Below are 17,900 nucleotides of genomic sequence, written 5' to 3'. Positions count from 1 at the left end.
GTTTTGAGTTTATTGCAAAGTTGTGTTGAGTAAACAGATAACTCCAGGGGAGGAAATTTCTTAGGTACAGTTGGGTGTCATCTGTCCTACATGTGGTGTTGGATGTTGGAGAATGTCAGAATTTTGGTTAAAGTCTCCATGAACATGTTGAAGAGAGTAGGTGAAAAGGTGGACCCCTGGGGAACCCATAAAGTGACGGCAGTGATATTGGACAGATACTAATTAACCTTGCTTCTCTGAGCTTTATTGTGTAGAAACAAAGTGAACCAGTTTGGGATGACCCCTAATAGCATCCTTCTTGAACGCATCATGGGGTTGTCATGTTTGACAGTATCAAAGGTTGAGGAGAGGTCTAGGAAGATTAGGAGGCAAGATTTTTTCTGATCTAACATTTTTTTTTTTTTTGAAGACCTTTATTTGCACTTCACAGCAATACAAGCATGGGCCTACAACCATCCCGGCCGGCCGCTAAGCAAGTCGCAAGGTAAGCAGAGCAATGTAAAAGAAACAGCGGTCGATAAGCCGGGGCAGGTAAGTATCCAGGATATAACTCGTATGTAAGCGTATAGCGTAAAATACAGGATTTAAGAAGGTCAATTTTATAATGAAGAAAAGTTAAACTGAAAAAACATCAGAAGAAGTGTCAGACAGTCACACACGATCCTACAATAGCAACATGAAACAGAACCCCAGAACGAATGCGAACACAATTAAGGACACGGGGGCAAGGCATACGAGTCAGGATTAAAATAAACAACACATACACGGCATGGCGAATCAGCACCCCAACCCTTAAAAACAGAACAGATTGTAGGAAACATGAAGACGACGACACCCAGAAAAAGACGAAGCAAAGGGCCATAGAGACAAAGAAAGGACAAAGAAACAACCCGCTTCCCCCCTACCCCCCACCCTGCACCCCTGCAGAAGGCTACGGCCTACCCCCCCCCCAGCAGCGTGCCTATCGGCCTAAAAAGAGACCCGAAATATAGAAGAAAGAGGAAGAAAAAGAAAGGAAAAAATACGGAAAAGGGCCATCGAGCAGACCACCCAGCCCCCCCTCCCCTATCGCGCACAGTATACAGCAGAGGCAAAGGCAGAAGAGCCACAGCATCAAGAATCATATAGTCAATCAGTATCATCCCCGCGGAGTGTCCCTCCAAAACACCGTCAGCCGACAATGTGTTCCATCATATCCCAGACGATATCATCCCTGGCCTCCTCTATCAATAGTACCCACATATGGCCATTCATCAATCGGCATACAGTACAATGTGGCGGGTCCAGCCGAACCGGGCGGTCCGAGAGGCGCCAATACTCCATGGGACCGTAGCCCCCAACTCCCAGTCAAAGACGCATGGTGGAACTCGGTGCGTGGCAGCACCGATGCCGGGAACATCCCCCAGGCAGAACACAGTCTCACCGGCCAGGAGGAGAAAGACACACAATCCAACAATTGTTGAAGCGCCGCCGGGGCGAACCAAACCATGGATCGGCGCTGTGCCCTCCGCCGCCGTATATATGCAGATCCCGACGAGTCACTCCCAAACACAACAGAGCAATCCAGAGCGATGCAACGGACCGGGTTCATCGGCGTCTCCACAAACACAGGAGCAGTTGGAACGTTCAACACAGACGCAAAGGCGGGCACATCGGCGCTTCCTTGCGATTCATCCCCACCCACGTGGAGCGGCGGCACAACAATGGCGGCCATCCTCCGTCCCAGTTCCCGGGCGTCCGAGATCACGGTCTCATGCAGAGTTGTTAATGCAGCCAAAACGTCTCTGAACGTGGGCTCTCTCTCGAGGCGCCAGACCCCAGGACTCTCTCGCAGAAAGGTTTCTCTGCCTGGGTGAGGTGTGCGCACGAGGGCGCTCCCCGTCATCTCAGCTGCTCCGGCCTCGTCCCTCACCACGGGACCGGGTCTCACAAAAGGGATGGACAGGATTCACAACGGGAATCTCACAGGCCAAGGCAGGTTTCTCAGCGGAATCTCACAGGCCAGGGCAGGTGTCCCAGCGGAGAGTCACCGAAAGGCTAAAAACTCCGCCGCACCCTGGGGGCAGCACGCCGACTCCGGGCAATGGCAGCGATGGGCCCGGGCACAACACCGGAATGGGGGGCCAATAATCATGTACCTCCCTCGACCCAGCGGCATCACACTCCCCTCACGGTTCTCCGCCAGTCGGGCGGGGCCGGCACTTTCGCCATCGGCAATCAGGTCTACAGTTTCCTCCGACCGAGTTCTCACCACCACCAGAGGCCGCTGTTGTTGCACTCGCGGCCGGCCACTCCTCGCACTCGAGACCCCGGACCCAGCTCCGCGAAGGCCTCAAAACTGTCAGGGACACTCCAACGGGTCCGCAGCAAGCAGAAGCCTCAGGAGCAAGCGGTAAGTGTAAATGACTCTTCGCCTACAAGTAGATGCCGTTGCAGCTCAGGATAAGTGCCAGGTTGTATGCGCGGGGTGAGGAGGCTCACGGAGCCGAGCGGTTACGCAGCCATCCCGATCGCCATCTTGGCTCCTCCTCCTGATCTAACATTTTAAGTGCGTCATCAACAATATGTGTAAGGATGTTTCTGTGCTGCGAGCCTGACGGAAGCCAGATTGGGATTAGTCAATAAGGTGGAACTGAGCAAGGTGACTGCATAGTTGGGTATGGACGAATTTCTCAAGGAGCTCTGCCAGAGAAGAAATGGTGGAGATTGGACCAAGGTTATCTGGGTTGGTATGATTTGCTGTGTTTTTTTTTTTAAGGTTTTATTTTTTATGATGCAGTCTGGTATAGCCCCTTGAAGTAGTGAAGCATTCACTATCTTAGCCCATAGTAGGAGGGAAGAGGTTTTAATCTCATTGAAGATGGTAGAGGGTCGCACAAGTGGTTTGACGGTTTAAGTTTTGTTAAGATATTAAGACTGCCATTTTCATCAAAGGTTTTGAATGTGTTCCATGATGCTTTTTTTATAGGGCGAGTCCTGGTAGGTCTGGAGGTTGAGCGATCAGAAGTGGGCGGGGGCTATTTTGCGGTATCATCAGGAGGTGCTCAATTGCTGTATGGAGTTCGCATTGAATCTTTTCTGTCTTTTCAAGGAAGGAGGAGGCACATTTTTTTGCAGTTTGCCTGTGGCTTAGATCCTATTGTGGAGGGGTTAGCTTGTTGATTGGATTGATGTTTTACAATTTCAAACAGTTTTTTGGGGCGATTTCTGGCTTTGTCTAGTTGAAGAAATTTGCTTTTGAGTTTCTAATGCGTTTGGTGTAGGTGCTCATCAGTGATCTCAAGTACTTAAGGTGTTCTTGGGACAGTGAAGAGCTCCACTCTCGCTCGGTTAGTCTCAGATGGAGTCTTTCTTCATTTAGGCTCTCACTGTAGCATGGTTTGGATGGTTTGGTCAGCAATAAATCTTGCCCCCTCCGACGGAAATATCAGATGTCAATGACCTTACAAACCACTACAACAACTCCATGATGATCATTCTTGTCACAGTTGCGCCTTGTACCTAAAAAGACTGCCCACTAAAGACTCCGATGTCAAATCATTGAAGGTTTATGTCACGAGTGTTCCTTTTCCAGTGCTTGGGTCACTTAAGTTGAGGTTTGTGTGTCCTCCCTGATTCAGTGATGAGGAAGGTGATGCGGTGGTGGTCTGCCCAGTCACATGGGACAAGACATTCAAGTTGAATTGAGTTTACCTTAGCAATGCCTAGATCCAAATATGCACCAAAGTTTTCACAGATTTGGTTTAGGTTAAAGTCCGCTAGGAAGGTTTTTAGGCTAAATTCAGGCTGTTCAAATGACGGTTGAAATCTCTGTAGAAGGGTGCAGTGTTGCCCTATGTTGGTAGTGATGATTTCCATAATTTGTTCACTGAATGAGAGGTTGGCACCTAGTGGGTGGTAGACCACGTGCAGTTTGCTTAGTGGTCTGTTACTTGAAATGTTTAAGCATAGGTATTCACAAGAGGATAGCTTTATGGTTTATAGCCAAATCACCGCAAGGTTATTACGGTGTAGGCAGGCAATGCCTCCACCCGGTCTGTCTGATCTTATTATGTCATATCTAGGTGAGACTAATATGTCAAGGATTGGTGTAGAGGAATCATTTAGCTATGTTTCTGTTAGGAATATTAGGTCAAGCTTGTGCACAAGGAGGAGGTCAGTAATTTCTGTTGCGTGTTTCATAGCTGACCTCTAATTAAGAAGCATGCATTTCAGGTGTGGTTAGGTGTTCGCTGAGGTGGTCTGTGTGATGGGGAGTAGCTTAAAGTTGGACCTATTTACATCTCTAGAGTTAAGCCTAGGCTCTGTGTGGGTTTGATGCAATTGTTTGGGTAAGAGCCAGACTGTCTAGGTTGTCGTGGTGTGAAGTATTATATGTGAGGAGAAGGGAGTGAATGTCACTGTCTGATAGTGGATCCTTTAGCCTAATGGTCCTTGTGAAGGTGTCGGGTAGAGCATAGTTTACCATCTCGTGAGAGGGGGCAGCGAGATGTTGCGAACCTGTTGTAAGGAGTGATTAATGGTAGTCGCGAGTGGTATTTGGTAGGTTGTGAGTGGATTTGTCTATAACTATCTGCAATCCTTTAGTGACAACTGTTGTAGGCAAACTCTGATGGGATATTTATTTATTAGGCTTTGTAGGTCAGACTTGAGTTGATGAAAGTCTTATGTAATTTGGTCAAGTCTTGATTCTATTGATGCGTGGGAGCAGGTGGTTGTGGTTTGGAACAGGGGGCTGGGAGGTAGGCGGGTGCTCTCGATTGTGTTGCTGGAGAATATGCCTCTTCACAACATATTGCTGTTCCCCGCAGGCTTTTGCAACGCGGTAGTTACAACGACCGTGTTATAACAGTGCATACCATTACACCGCAAGTCATAACAATGACTAGCACTAGGTGAGGCGCTAGATGTTGGAATAGTTTTATTTACTATTCCAACTCCAGTCTGTGCAACAGTAGGGAAGGTGTTGGATTTTAAATCCAACACCTTCTGCCCCCTCTGCAAGTCGTTGTTACGACTTGTGGGGTAATGTTATGCGTTCTTACAAGGCAGTCATTGTACCAACTGCCTTGTAATTACATGCAGAGAAAAGGATTCGTTGTAAGTGCTGTTTACCGTTGTTGGAATGGTGCTGGTCTGAGAGAGTTTGGGGTGGAGGGGGAAGGTCTGGATGCAGATGGTTTTAGGCTTGTGGAGTGGAGGTGTAGACATCAGGAATTGGTTGGGAGGAGGCAATTAGGACGAATGGGTCATAGGCAAGATATCTAAGAGGGTGTATTCTGAGATTGACCGTAGAGTCGGAGTGGTAGAGATATTTTCATTGCTGTGTAACTCAGTGACCCTTGATGTAGCAGATTGGTTTGGTGATTCGCTGGGGGTGACTCCGCCCCACAGGGAGGTATAGAAGAGTTGGTATTGTGTGGGCTGATCGCTATGGTGGATTGAGGAGGGATAGAGATGGAGCGCTTAATGTTGCTCAGCTATGCAAGGACACTACTTGCAGCACCTGTGGGTCGCTTTGAGAGCTAGGATGATCTTGAGAGGGGGAAGAGTCCTTACTAGATACTGCATGTTTGATGAAAGGGAAGAATTTGTTGAATACATCTAGGCTTCAGTCTGATGATTGGACAAGGATAATCCCATTATTATAAACGGAGATGGTTACTTTTGCACTGAAAGTGAATGAGGGAGCTACAGACAGTCTTAGGCCATGGAAAGGTTTCCTGGATGTAGGGATCAAGGGCATGGAGTATAGAGCATCCCTTCACTGATCTCTTCTTTTTGTGTAGAAGATAAGACCATTTATTAAGGTCCCCTTAGAGGGGCAGAAGTAAGGGTCAGAGATTAGGGTTTTTAGGCGTGAAAGGAGAAGTCTGTGTTTGAAGTTCTTGGAGGCCTTTTTTATTAGATTGCGCAGTATTTAATTTTGTAGGTATTGCAGCCGTCCAATTGCAGTTTAGTGTTGAGTGCACAGCGAAACAGGATCCATATCTGATAGAGGAGCTGGACCCAAATAAACAAAAGAGTAGTTAGAGCGAGTGGGAAGGAGAAGGGAGAAACATAGACAGTGGGAAAGAGCTCACCTATAGGTTGGCATATTCACTGCAGTAACAGGACGGAGGAAGTCTTACGATCTGTGGGTCTGTATACAGTTTTTGTTCAAGCTTACTGTTTTCAGGAATTCAGGCAGGATATAGTTCTCTGGATACCTAAACGCATGGACATTAGCTTTCTGGGGGGCGCTACTTGCATCACTAAAATATAGTCAGTCGTGGGAGTCAGTCATGCTGGAGGAAGGGGTGAAAGTGAGAACTTGAGCTGCGATGGATGGGGAGCAGATCCCAGGGTATACCCCACAGTGTTAATATGAGGAAGTATCAACATAACCATTAAAAGATGGCCACTCCATTAGTATCGAAGGTTCTTACCAGGTTAGGAAGTACTTGCTTACTTTCAGTTACACTACATGTAGAAAGTCCTACATTGCTGTTGATGAGCCAAGTAGTCGATCACCCCAGTACTGTTCAAATGAGTGCTTCTTTAGGCTTGGGATTGCCTTCCTTGTTGGTGAGCCAAGAGTCCTTCTTTGCTTTCAGTGTACCTGATTAAGACAGTCCTTTTTTTCCTTTCAGTGTGGCTGTGAATGGCAAGTCCTCAGTCCCTTTCACTTAGCAAGAGGGCCGCCATTTTAGGATAAGGCCGGCATATAGGAGACGGGCCCCAAAATGGAGGACTGGCTGTTGCTCGGCGAGATTCCCATTGGGACCCAAACACCCCGAAAATCCAGCACAATGGGCGTGGCTGGCATCAGGCGCCTTTTACAGCATACCTTTAGTAAACAACACAAAATGCCCAAACCACAGTTACTCAATACAATTTTTTGATATAGGGTAAGAAACACTTTATTATCGCTTCCCTGGACACCATTATTTTGTGTCAATCATTTTATATTTTCTATAATTTGCAAAAATTGCTGACAGAAAAAAAGAGATTGATTGCAAATATTTACAAATATTTACAAGGCTGGACTAATGTTAGCAAACATTAAAGGCAAAGACTATTTACACATTTAGAAATCATTAGAACACACAATAGAAAATATTCTCACATCAGATATTATTGAAAAAATAATAATACAAACATATCAATTACGAACAACAAAAAGCTAACAAACACTGAATGAGAGAAACTAGGGGTTGGGAAGATAAATGATTTAATATCTTGTATATTTTAGTGCTGGACCAGCCGGTCCTAGCTTTAGTGCAACAGTAATACTTTATATCTCCCAACCAATACTGCCGACGCGTTTCTAGACCAGACTGGAGTCACTGGTCTGTCATCAGGGCTGTATGTATCTTGTATCTGTGGGATACAAAAGCAATGTTTTGCTTAATCTAGTGTGTGGGCTCCTTTTTATCATACAGTAGCTGTAATGTCGGTGTGCGCTACATACCAAGGCTGCTCAGTGTTGAATTTCAGATCGGGTCTTTTGGGGGTCCGTTTAAATGAAATAACGTGGCCAAGCAGAGAAGCCTAAAAGAATTTAAGGGATGTTTTTAATTTTTATCATTACGAAATTGGTACAATATATTCACTAGCTAAAACAAGTTGGGGAAGTGGAAGCATACCTTTTACTTTAAGTAGAGCAGAGTGCTGGCATGGTCCATTAAAAGCGGCGTGACCATCAGTTTGGGTTCTGAGATATGGGAAAGATTAATATTCAGGCGCTTAGCGGTGTGCACGTTATGTTAAACACTCGCTTGGAGAATTTGAGAAGGGATTGCCTACCTTGATTTAATCTCTCATTTGCGCATAAATGGAATTGTTGATTTCAGCATTCTACAAAGAAAAACAACGTGCACCCTTAGTAGAATATTTTAACTGATTCAGCGCTCAGCAAGCACGTATTAGTGCAAGTGGGACAAATACCTGTGGCTGGAGCTGCTGCTCTGTACTGTGGGATTCGAATTTCTCTCAGTAAAGATGGCCGCCGCTATTTCCTGTTTGTTATATGCAAAAGCTGTACTGATGCATTGTGGGGCATGTAGTCCCATGAGTCACATTTGCTTGAAAATAGAGGCTAGACGTACTTTCTACAGCACCTTATCTTAGTCTAAAGGTAATGGGTACGTCCTTCCAATTGTTTGTTGTATCATGTATTTTAAAAACAAAAAATGAGTACGCTAGATTGTACTAGAATTTTGGGTGGCTTCTCTGGGTCAGTGACCTGTTCTCATGCAATAGAGGACCAAGACCAGTGGTCAAGCCAGGGATGTCTAACCGATGCAAATCAGGACAGATGTGGTCAAATATGCGCCATCTCAGACAGGTTATTTAAACCAGTCTGTGCACTATTGAATTTTAAAATTAGATACGCAGAAATGCTCCACCATTGGAGCAGACATGACTCCTCCAATGGTGGAGCATTTCTGCGAGAAGTCTCACAATGAGCAAGAATTCAAATGGTCTGTCCTATACACTGTAAACTCCAGGTCAAAATGCCATGACGTCGAACGCGTTCTGTTACAAAAAGAAGCGTATCTAATTTTAAAATTCAATAGTGCACAGACTGGTTTAATTAACCTGTCTGAGATAGCGCATATTTGACCACATCTGTCCTGATTTGCATCGGTTAGACATCCCTGGCTTGACCGCTGGTCTTGGTCCTCTATTGCATGAGAACAGGTCACTGACCCAGAGAAGCCACCCAAAATTCTAGTACAATCTAGCGTACTCATTTTTTGTTTTTAAAATACATGATACAACAAACAATTGGAAGGACGTACCCATTACCTTTAGACTAAGATAAGGTGCTGTAGAAAGTACGTCTAGCCTCTATTTTCAAGCAAATGTGACTCATGGGACTACATGCCCCACAATGCATCAGTACAGCTTTTGCATATAACAAACAGGAAATAGCGGCGGCCATCTTTACTGAGAGAAATTCGAATCCCACAGTACAGAGCAGCAGCTCCAGCCACAGGTATTTGTCCCACTTGCACTAATACGCGCTTGCTGAGCGCTGAATCAGTTAAAATATTCTACTAAGGGTGCACGTTGTTTTTCTTTGTAGAATGCTGAAATCAACAATTCCATTTATGCGCAAATGAGAGATTAAATCAAGGTAGGCAATCCCATCTCAAATTCTCCAAGCGAGTGTTTAACATAACGTGCACACCGCTAAGCGCCCGAATATTAATCTTTCCCATATCTCAGAACCCAAACTGATGGTCACGCCGCTTTTAATGGACCATGCCAGCACTCGGCACTACTGAAGGTAAAAGGTATGCTTCCACTTCCCCAACTTGTTTTAGCTAGTGAATATATTGTACCAATTTCGTAATGATAAAAATTAAAAACATCCCTTAAATTATTTTAGGCTTCTCTGCTTGGCCACGTTATTTCATTTAAACGGACCCCCAAAAGACCCGATCTGAAATTCAACACTGAGCAGCCTTGGTATGTAGCGCACACCGACATTACAGCTACTGTATGATAAAAAGGAGCCCACACACTAGATTAAGCAAAACATTGCTTTTGTATCCCACAGATACAAGATACATACAGCCCTGATGACAGACCAGTGACTCCAGTCTGGTCTAGAAACGCGTCGGCAGTATTGGTTGGGAGATATAAAGTATTACTGTTGCACTAAAGCTAGGACCGGCTGGTCCAGCACTAAAATATACAAGATATTAAATCATTTATCTTCCCAACCCCTAGTTTCTCTCATTCAGTGTTTGTTAGCTTTTTGTTGTTCGTAATTGATATGTTTGTATTATTATTTTTTCAATAATATCTGATGTGAGAATATTTTCTATTGTGTGTTCTAATGATTTCTAAATGTGTAAATAGTCTTTGCCTTTAATGTTTGCTAACATTAGTCCAGCCTTGTAAATATTTGTAAATATTTGCAATCAATGTCTTTTTTTCTGTCAGCAATTTTTTCAAATTACAGAAAATATAAAATGATTGACACAAAATAATGGTGTCCAGGGAAGCGATAATAAAGTGTTTCTTACCCTATATCAAAAAATTGTATTGAGTAACTGTGGTTTGGGCATTTTGTGTTGTTTACTAATGTTATTAGGTCTAGCCCTCACCACATAAAGGACCTAACCCCTTTTGTTCCCAATTTTACAGCATACCGGCACCAGTCAGTGCTCCCCTGTCAGAGTCAGTTCAGAGTGGGACTCTCGGAGTCCCGCCATGCTCCTCAAAGCAACCACCAAGAGGGTGCCTGCACGAGGCTGCGATGTGAGGCTGCAGTGTGTCCAGGCAGACCTATGAGGCAAAGGGTTGTGGCCCTATACGTAGTGGCCCTCTCAGGCAGAAACCAAACATGAGTGTCAAAACTCTCCTGGGAGGAGGTCAGCCTTAGGAGCAAGGCGAGAGACACCAAGCGGGTCAGCAACCTAAGCAAGGCCTGGGAGGTCTGGCGGATTGTAGTATGCATAATTCCCTCTCACCCCATAGCCCAATCTCAAAAAGCACTGCAAGCATAGATATGTAACCTTTATGAGCAAGAAGGACAAAGTTCAAAAAGTGCCAGTAGAAAAAATGCCCTACGTTTTAGATACAAGTTCCCATTCTCTCTCTCCTTTTTTTCTGGAGTGACTTTGAACCAAGTCTTTGAACTATTCCAGACCGAGGTGAAAGAACCCCGAAAAGTTTGTGAAATATTGTTATGAGGTGGTAAGCAGAAAGAACAGGCTGTCTGCCTGGGACGATGACGGTACCCTGAAACCTAAAGCTCTAGTTATTTTCAGTCAGACATCTGCAGCTAAAAATTCTTTGAACAACTTGACCCAAAGCTTACTTTTCTCTTTAAAACAAACTCCTTACAATCAAGAATGCTGTTTTTGTCTCAATAACTCTGGATAAAAAGTTGTAAGCAAGACTTTTTTTGCATGTGCACACATTTGTTTCAGAGGTGAATGCGTGAAGATTAGGAGGGGCATTTGTGAAGGACGAAGGGCAGATACTGTAGACGAGATCGAAAACAAATGCAAGGGAGATGAATTACAAAAGTAAAAAAAGATGAATAATTTATAAAAACATCAAAAGCATTAGTCATATAATCCAAAGATTGTTTGCATTAATGACAAGCTATTATATTAAGTGGTTTCTATATAAAAGCTCAATACTTTGTCATGCGTGCAAGAGATGAACATGTCCACCATAGAAAGGTGAAAAACTACAATTAAAAGGTGGTTTCCATCAGAAGGAAAGGAATCAGTGCTGGAAAAGGGGTCTGACTCAAAGAAAAAGGATGGGAAAATGTGGGGAGATAAAGGAGAGACAGTTAGAGAAGGGTGAAGGGAGCAGAAAGGTAGACACTAGGAAAGAGAAAAGGGAAATTAAGAGAAGAAATGAAAACTGAATATCATCATTAGAAGTAAGTGCCCAAGTTTATTTGTATGGGACAGAAATTTATGATGTGTTTTAAGTCGCAGTGCGTGGCAAAAATAAAACCCTCTAGAGTCTAGGAAAAGCAGTCAAACGAAACTCTTAAAAGCAAAAACTCAATCAGCTTGGAACTGTATCCTGGAAATCAGACAATAACTTACCCTCTAGCTCTTTGTATCTGAATGAGATCCATCATACCCTGCTCTACAGTAGGGTCTGTTCCCCTTATTGTACCCGCTTTTTGACTGAGCAGTGGGTGAGAGCTGTGCAATTCTGAACTAAACTCTAAGACGTTCAGGGATGCAACAATGCTCCAGGAACACAGGGTCTTCTGGATACCACAGTAGTCCTGTGCATTTACACAGTGATCCTTTTGAACTTTCCTTTGGCACCCTGATTTTACTTTTCAGAATTCGGTGGGACTATTTTGGGTCAGGGCTGGTAGCTTTACTACTTTTGGAATTGTTTTTGAGGCCTACATCACCAAACAAAGTCAGAGAACGAATATGACACCTTAAATCCAACTTGAAACACTATATTCACTTTAGCCTATTGACTGTATGAACAGAAATGAATTGCAGTAAGCAAAAGTTTCCCAATGGCAGCTAAAATCACTCCAACCTTTAACCCAGAAAATAAACCTTGCTAGAATACACCAAGATTATAAGAATCTAGCACCTAAATGCTATAACATGTTTGGGGTTCACAGCTCGGCTAGCACCTTCTGTTTTTCTGTTGATCACATTTTAACTCTCCTTTTTACCGTCATGAGAAAGAAGGCCTATTATGTTTTAGAGATAGATATGGCTGATCATTGAGTCTTACTTACTGGGTCATGCTGCATGCTAGTTTCTATGCCACTACCAGGTTTAGTTTTGCTACCTTATGGAGAGTCAACTGTCAAAAAGGAATAATCTGGTTATCCAAATAGAGCACATCAGCAATGGAACTCGTTATTCATGTTGTGTACTTCGTCCCTAGACACAATCAACCCACCTCGCCCTTTAGTTACTCTATATCCACCCTGGCACCTGATGAACTGAGGTTGTGCAACATAGATGTCCACACTAGCCTAAATCCCCTCATTTCAGAGCCTGGAACAAGCCCCAGCAATCCTCTAAGACTGAGCCACGGAGGCTGATTCAGGCTGAAAATGTTCCAACCCATTTGCCACTGACACCAAGCTTCTTCCTGGTGGTGGCCCGCAAAACCTTTCTGCTCTAGGACATCCAATTTGCAATCCCACCTCTCACAGAAATATGCCCCACAACTATAGCTCACTCCTCATTAGAGCTGTATCAGGATCATGAGACTTCTAAGCTCAGCCTCCACGGTAGATTTGTGGGCCCCCACTAGTTATAGCCAACTCCCCACTGCCCTAGGCTCTGTGGGATAACATGCAGCCAGACATTCATATGCTGCAGATTCTCAATGTTCACTTCCGACACTTCCTGTCTAGGATAGGCGTGCATATGCTTAAGTAGTGGAAGATGTGCAAAAAAGACCCCCATTGCCCTTAGACAACAAGAAAGCAAAAACCAGGTGCAAGAGCTGTTTTCTGACTGCAGATAAAAATCACAGATTATTTAATATAACAATTACTTTCAGTCCACCTGTCTTCTCAAGTAAGCCTTACTAACAAAGACTCAACAGGAGAGGAGTTAAGTATTTATAGTAAAGCACAGAAGCTGAGAAGAGGACAACCTAACTAGTGCCAGGTCTACAGTAATACATCAGGTATAACGAATGCTGGAAACAGAAATTGTTTGGGGGATGCTTGGCAGCCGTATGCACCGTTCCATAAACTTGCTTTAAATGTAGGTTTTACACGCATGCTCAGTAGCTTCAACAGGCTGCTGAAGAAAACTCAATTCAAGACCTAGACGCATTACAGAGAAAGCACAATCAGAGGTTACTATTCCAGCCATACATCAGTGCTCTGACTAGAAACCTACTTTCCCATGATCTTGATTTCGTGGCACCACCGTTCTTTGTTCTTCGCACTAAGTTCCAATCGACATGATTTGATTGCAATCTTCTCAGCAGTTTCCTGTAGGAAGAAATAGAAAAGGGGGCTGTAAGTGACCCAGAGTAACCGTAATGACAGGCTATGTTAATTATGGGACTGTGAGAGAGAAGGTAGATGAAAGCAGATCCCAAGTTACCAGTAGAGTTCTTTGAGCTGTCCTTGCACAAAGAAATATAAAATAAGGAATGACTATGTGGCAAGTTCCGGAACACCTCTTTGGGGGGGGAATGAAGCAGTCAGTCAGAGGTAATGGGTGATTTACTGGCACATGGCTCTTTGAGGTACCCTTCTCTGGCATGCCTTCTATTCAATGCAAAGTATTCCTGGTTGGGGTATACCCTGCAATAGAGAGGAAGCCAAGTAGACGAGCGAAGGACATAGAAGAGGGTTGGGAGAGGTTCCTTGCTGTGACTGGAACACGGGCAAAGAAGCAGGAAAGGGGAGGCAGTGTAAGGATTGTGTGGATAGGTTCTTACATATGATGAAGGTACATAGTACCACAGATAACAAGGATGCAGAAAAGAACTCCTGCTTCCTCAGTAGGCACTAGGATTTTAAGTTCACAGGAAAATCAAGTTGTCATACAGGGCCAAAACATAGATTTGAACAATTAGCAATAAACGTTGCCATGCCATAAGTGCATCTGGTTACATTTTAATTATACAGTGCTGCATAACTTAGTCTTGGTGTGAAAGAGCTTTAGGAAGGCACGATAGTTATTGCCCAATAAAACTAGTACTCATTTAATCAATGAAAGTCAGCAGAAGTGGCCAACTTCGCAAAGAAATTGAGTAGAAGGCCACCAGCCCTGTTCCTGCAGATCTATCAAGCTAAATGTGTGAGTATAGCTACCTATCGGGCGGTGTGTGTGGGTTCAAAGATTCCCAACTTATTCAGAGCGTTGAAAATGCCTTTTTAAAGTTCCTTCTGGCGGTTCCGGCTAGCACCTCCGTTTACAACTGCCATAATGAATTAGGTGTTCCATATATTGCCGACATCATTAAAGCTCAGCCTGCTATATTGTGGCATCGGATCTGGACTTCTACCAGAACTAGTCTTAACTGTGATATTATTAAAGACAGCATGAAATTGGACCAGGCTACTAAGATCGCCTGGTTAAAATATATAAAAAACTTCATGCATGACCATGGGCACCCTGATTACTATAATTCACCTGAATCCATAAACTCCATCTCCAGGAAGGAGTTCAAAAGAATTTGTATGACTCACCTGGAGGCAAACAGATTTATTCGAGAAGCAAATAAATTTACAGTACAACAGCACCAATTGAATTTAACTACCTACACTATACAGCCATATATACAGTATAAACGAAGTGGGTATGACAGATATGTTTTGACCAGATTTAAGTTTGGTAATTTTTATCGTTTGATACGTTTTTCCGAAATAAACAATTGGTCAAATGAGTTATGCTGTTTTCCATATGATAATCAGTCTCGGCAATCATCAATGCACATGGTTTAATTTTGCAAATTTGATAAAAAGCAAAGAAGATGGTGGATTCAGCTAATTTTAAGATTGGGGGGTAGACCCAATGCCGACCAGCGCTTTTATTTTGGCAATTTTTAGACAATAAATGTTTTACCAATTCAACTGCCTGTTTTCTAAAGAGTACGCTGAGAGTCAGAAAGACCATTAGAATTTAAATGTCACACGGACATGTGTTTTTGATATTTTGTGATTAACTTAATTCCGTGAGGCATTGATCTAATGGCAATTTCTTTTTTATACAAATTGCCTGTGCTGATTGTTCACAAATAAGCTTTTTTTGTAAGATGATGCGTTTTTAATTCTTGTGTCTGCTTTTGTGATTTTACATGCATAAAATCGAATAAAGCTTGTTCTGTTCTGATCGGACTATGAAAGTCAGTGTAAACCTTGGCCGAAAAATGGACTTAGCATTAAGGCAAGCAGGTAAGGTGTTCTAACTTGGTGGAATGAGAACCGACTGCAAGCATTTTTCTTCTAGTCTGATAAACAAGGTTTCAGCTACTTAGGAGCAGCTAAGTCAAATGTCAAAGTTAAACTGCTACTAAACTAATACAGCAGCAGGTCTGTGTAGTTAGGATATGCACATGTGGGTAGGAATTAAACAAAAATAAAAAATAGAAACTACCCCTTCCGATTATGTTTTTGCAGTGATATCGGAGATGAAATCTGGTTTGATCTATGAAAAAAAGCTAATTGATAATTAACAGCCATCATAGTCACAGATTTAGCCCAAAAAAATTATTCTCTGTTCTACATCAAATAGGAGGGAGGCTGCTACAAGACACAGGAAAAGATCTTGGACATTGCCTTTAACAATATTCTCTTCTCTACAACTACATAGCTTCTGCTAAGCCAGAGCCCTGATCTTTTATAGCACATGTCCACGCAGCAATTTCACAGCCAGTGTCACTGAAAGCCTACTATCAATCCGGTCTGGCACATTATCCAGTCTTATATTGCCTGTAAAAAAATAGAACTCTCTCAACACTTCAACCCTAAGTGAGAGGAGGAGTGAGCAGTAAACTCTTAAACCGATTTTCAAAACTTTTATCTTTGTGCCTCTACTTATCTATGGAACCACAGTGGGCCGCTATCTCATTTCACTATCAATCAATCAATCAATCAATCATTTGTAAAGCGCACTACTCATCCTTGAGGGTCTCAAGACGCTGGGGTGGGGAATGCTGCTACCGCTCGAAAAGCCAGGTCTTGAGGAGTTTTCTGAAGGTCAGCAGGTCTTGGGTCTGCCGTAGGTGGATGGGGAGGGTGTTCCAGGTCTTGGCGGCGAGGTGGGAGAACGATCTGCCGCCTGAGGTCGCTCTTCCAAAGCGGGGGACTCTAGCGTGGGCAAGGTCGGCGGAGCGGAGCTGGCGGGTGGGGGTGTAGAAGCTGAGTCGTCTGTTGAGGTACGTAGGTCCGGTGTTGTGGAGTGCCTTGTGTGCTTGGGTGAGGAGCTTGAAGGTTATCCTCTTGTTGACCGGGAGCCAGTGCAGGTCTCTCAGGTGGGGTGTGATGTGGCTGCGGCGAGGGATGTCGAGGATCAGGCGTGCAGAGGCGTTCTGGATGCGTTGGAGCCTTCTCAGGAGTTTGGCCGAGGCTCCTGCGTAGAGGGCGTTTCCATAGTCCAACCTGCTGCTGACAAGGGCCTGGGTGACTGTTCTTCTCGTTTCAGTGGGGATCCACTTGTAGATCCTACGGAGCATGCGGAGGGTGTTGAAGCAGGAGGAGGAGACGGCGTTGACCTGTTTAGTCATGGAGAGGGTGGAGTCGAGGATGACCCCTAGGTTGCGTGCGTGGTCGGTGGGTGTTGGAGCGGTTCCCTGTGCGGTCGGCCACCAGGAGTCGTCCCAGGCCGAAGGGTTGGATCCGAGGATGAGGACCTCAGTCTTTTCCGAGTTCACCATCTAGGATATTTTATAATGCTCAGAAATAGCTCCAGGTCCCTGCCTCTGGGACTTTTATTCACAAAATGAGAACTAAAAAAATAAAGATAAAATAAGGATGGAAAAAAAATATATGTTTAGGGCACTGCCTGCAAAAAAGGCCTTTTGGTGATGGCAGTATCCTAGAAGTCGGAGTTAGTTCAGATGTACCCCACCCCCCACCGATTGGTAGGGCAGTTTTTAAACTGCAACACGACTTTGCCATTTAAACTTTTGGCAAAGCCTCAACTTTCCTTTCAATACATTCATAAGTCACCCCTAGGGCAGGGTGCTGTATATTAAAAAGGACGCACGTTTTTACATGCCCTGAAAGGAAAAAGCCTGAACTTCTGTTTTTACTGTTAAAAGGCCAATAGCCCTTTTCGCAAATATGGAATTACCTGCTGACAACTCTGCTGTGCAAACTTCCAAATGGGACTACTAAATATGGTACTTCAAGGTATCATAAGAATCAGTGCATTGAAGCCGACTTATTGTTCAGTTCAAATTAATGTCACTTGTTCACAAATGGCAACTTTAGAAAGTTGGAGCAAACACAAGAAGGTGATGGACAGAGCGCTGAAACTTTTCTGACACTCATCCCCAGTCACAGATCTGGGTTGAATCCATCATTGTTCTTGAACTCACTTCTCAACCCCAGTTCAGACACAGCCATATGAAAATCAGTCTTGACTCTGTTCCTCATGGGAACAGTCCAACCCGAAATGCCAAGCCAGGTCTTCCCTGGACCGGAAACAAGCATCCTGGGTCCGCTTTGGGGGCGACACCCCTCCTCAGCCAGGCTAGCTTGAATCCAGTGGCACAGTTCGAAAGTTGCCACTTTGTTGTCCAAAGTAGCGCAGTAGCCATTCTTGAGACAGCCTGCTGCCCTCTGGGAGAAAGGTGTGAACGACTCTCAGAAAGGGTTAAAAAGGACCTAACAAAGTCAGAGTTGTTCCCGCCTCCAGGCAAGATGGCCGAAGTGGGTGCTAGCCCAAAAGGCGAGCTTCAAAGAGGAAGCCGTCTTT

General features: G+C 44.2%; 1 protein-coding gene across 2 annotated transcripts in view; it reads right to left on the bottom strand.

Annotated features, from left to right (window-relative positions):
- CHUK (component of inhibitor of nuclear factor kappa B kinase complex) overlaps positions 1 to 17,900 on the bottom strand; it is a 559,943-nt gene that overhangs the window by 434,363 nt on the left and 107,680 nt on the right. For both annotated transcript variants that reach the window (XR_013594756.1, XM_078642754.1), the window contains exon 2: positions 13,365 to 13,459. Coding sequence is in view for 1 of the 2 variants with exons in the window: in XM_078642754.1 (XP_078498880.1) it covers positions 13,365 to 13,459 (95 nt within the window). In the remaining variant the exon portion in view is untranslated. The remainder of the gene's footprint in view (positions 1 to 13,364; positions 13,460 to 17,900) is intronic.

The sequence above is a fragment of the Lissotriton helveticus genome, chromosome 5_1, assembly GCF_964261635.1.
Source record: "Lissotriton helveticus chromosome 5_1, aLisHel1.1, whole genome shotgun sequence".
Taxonomy (NCBI): Eukaryota; Metazoa; Chordata; class Amphibia; order Caudata; family Salamandridae; genus Lissotriton; species Lissotriton helveticus.
The sequence above is the reverse complement of the archived record's forward strand: the minus strand, read 5'-3'. Positions and strand labels throughout refer to the sequence as shown.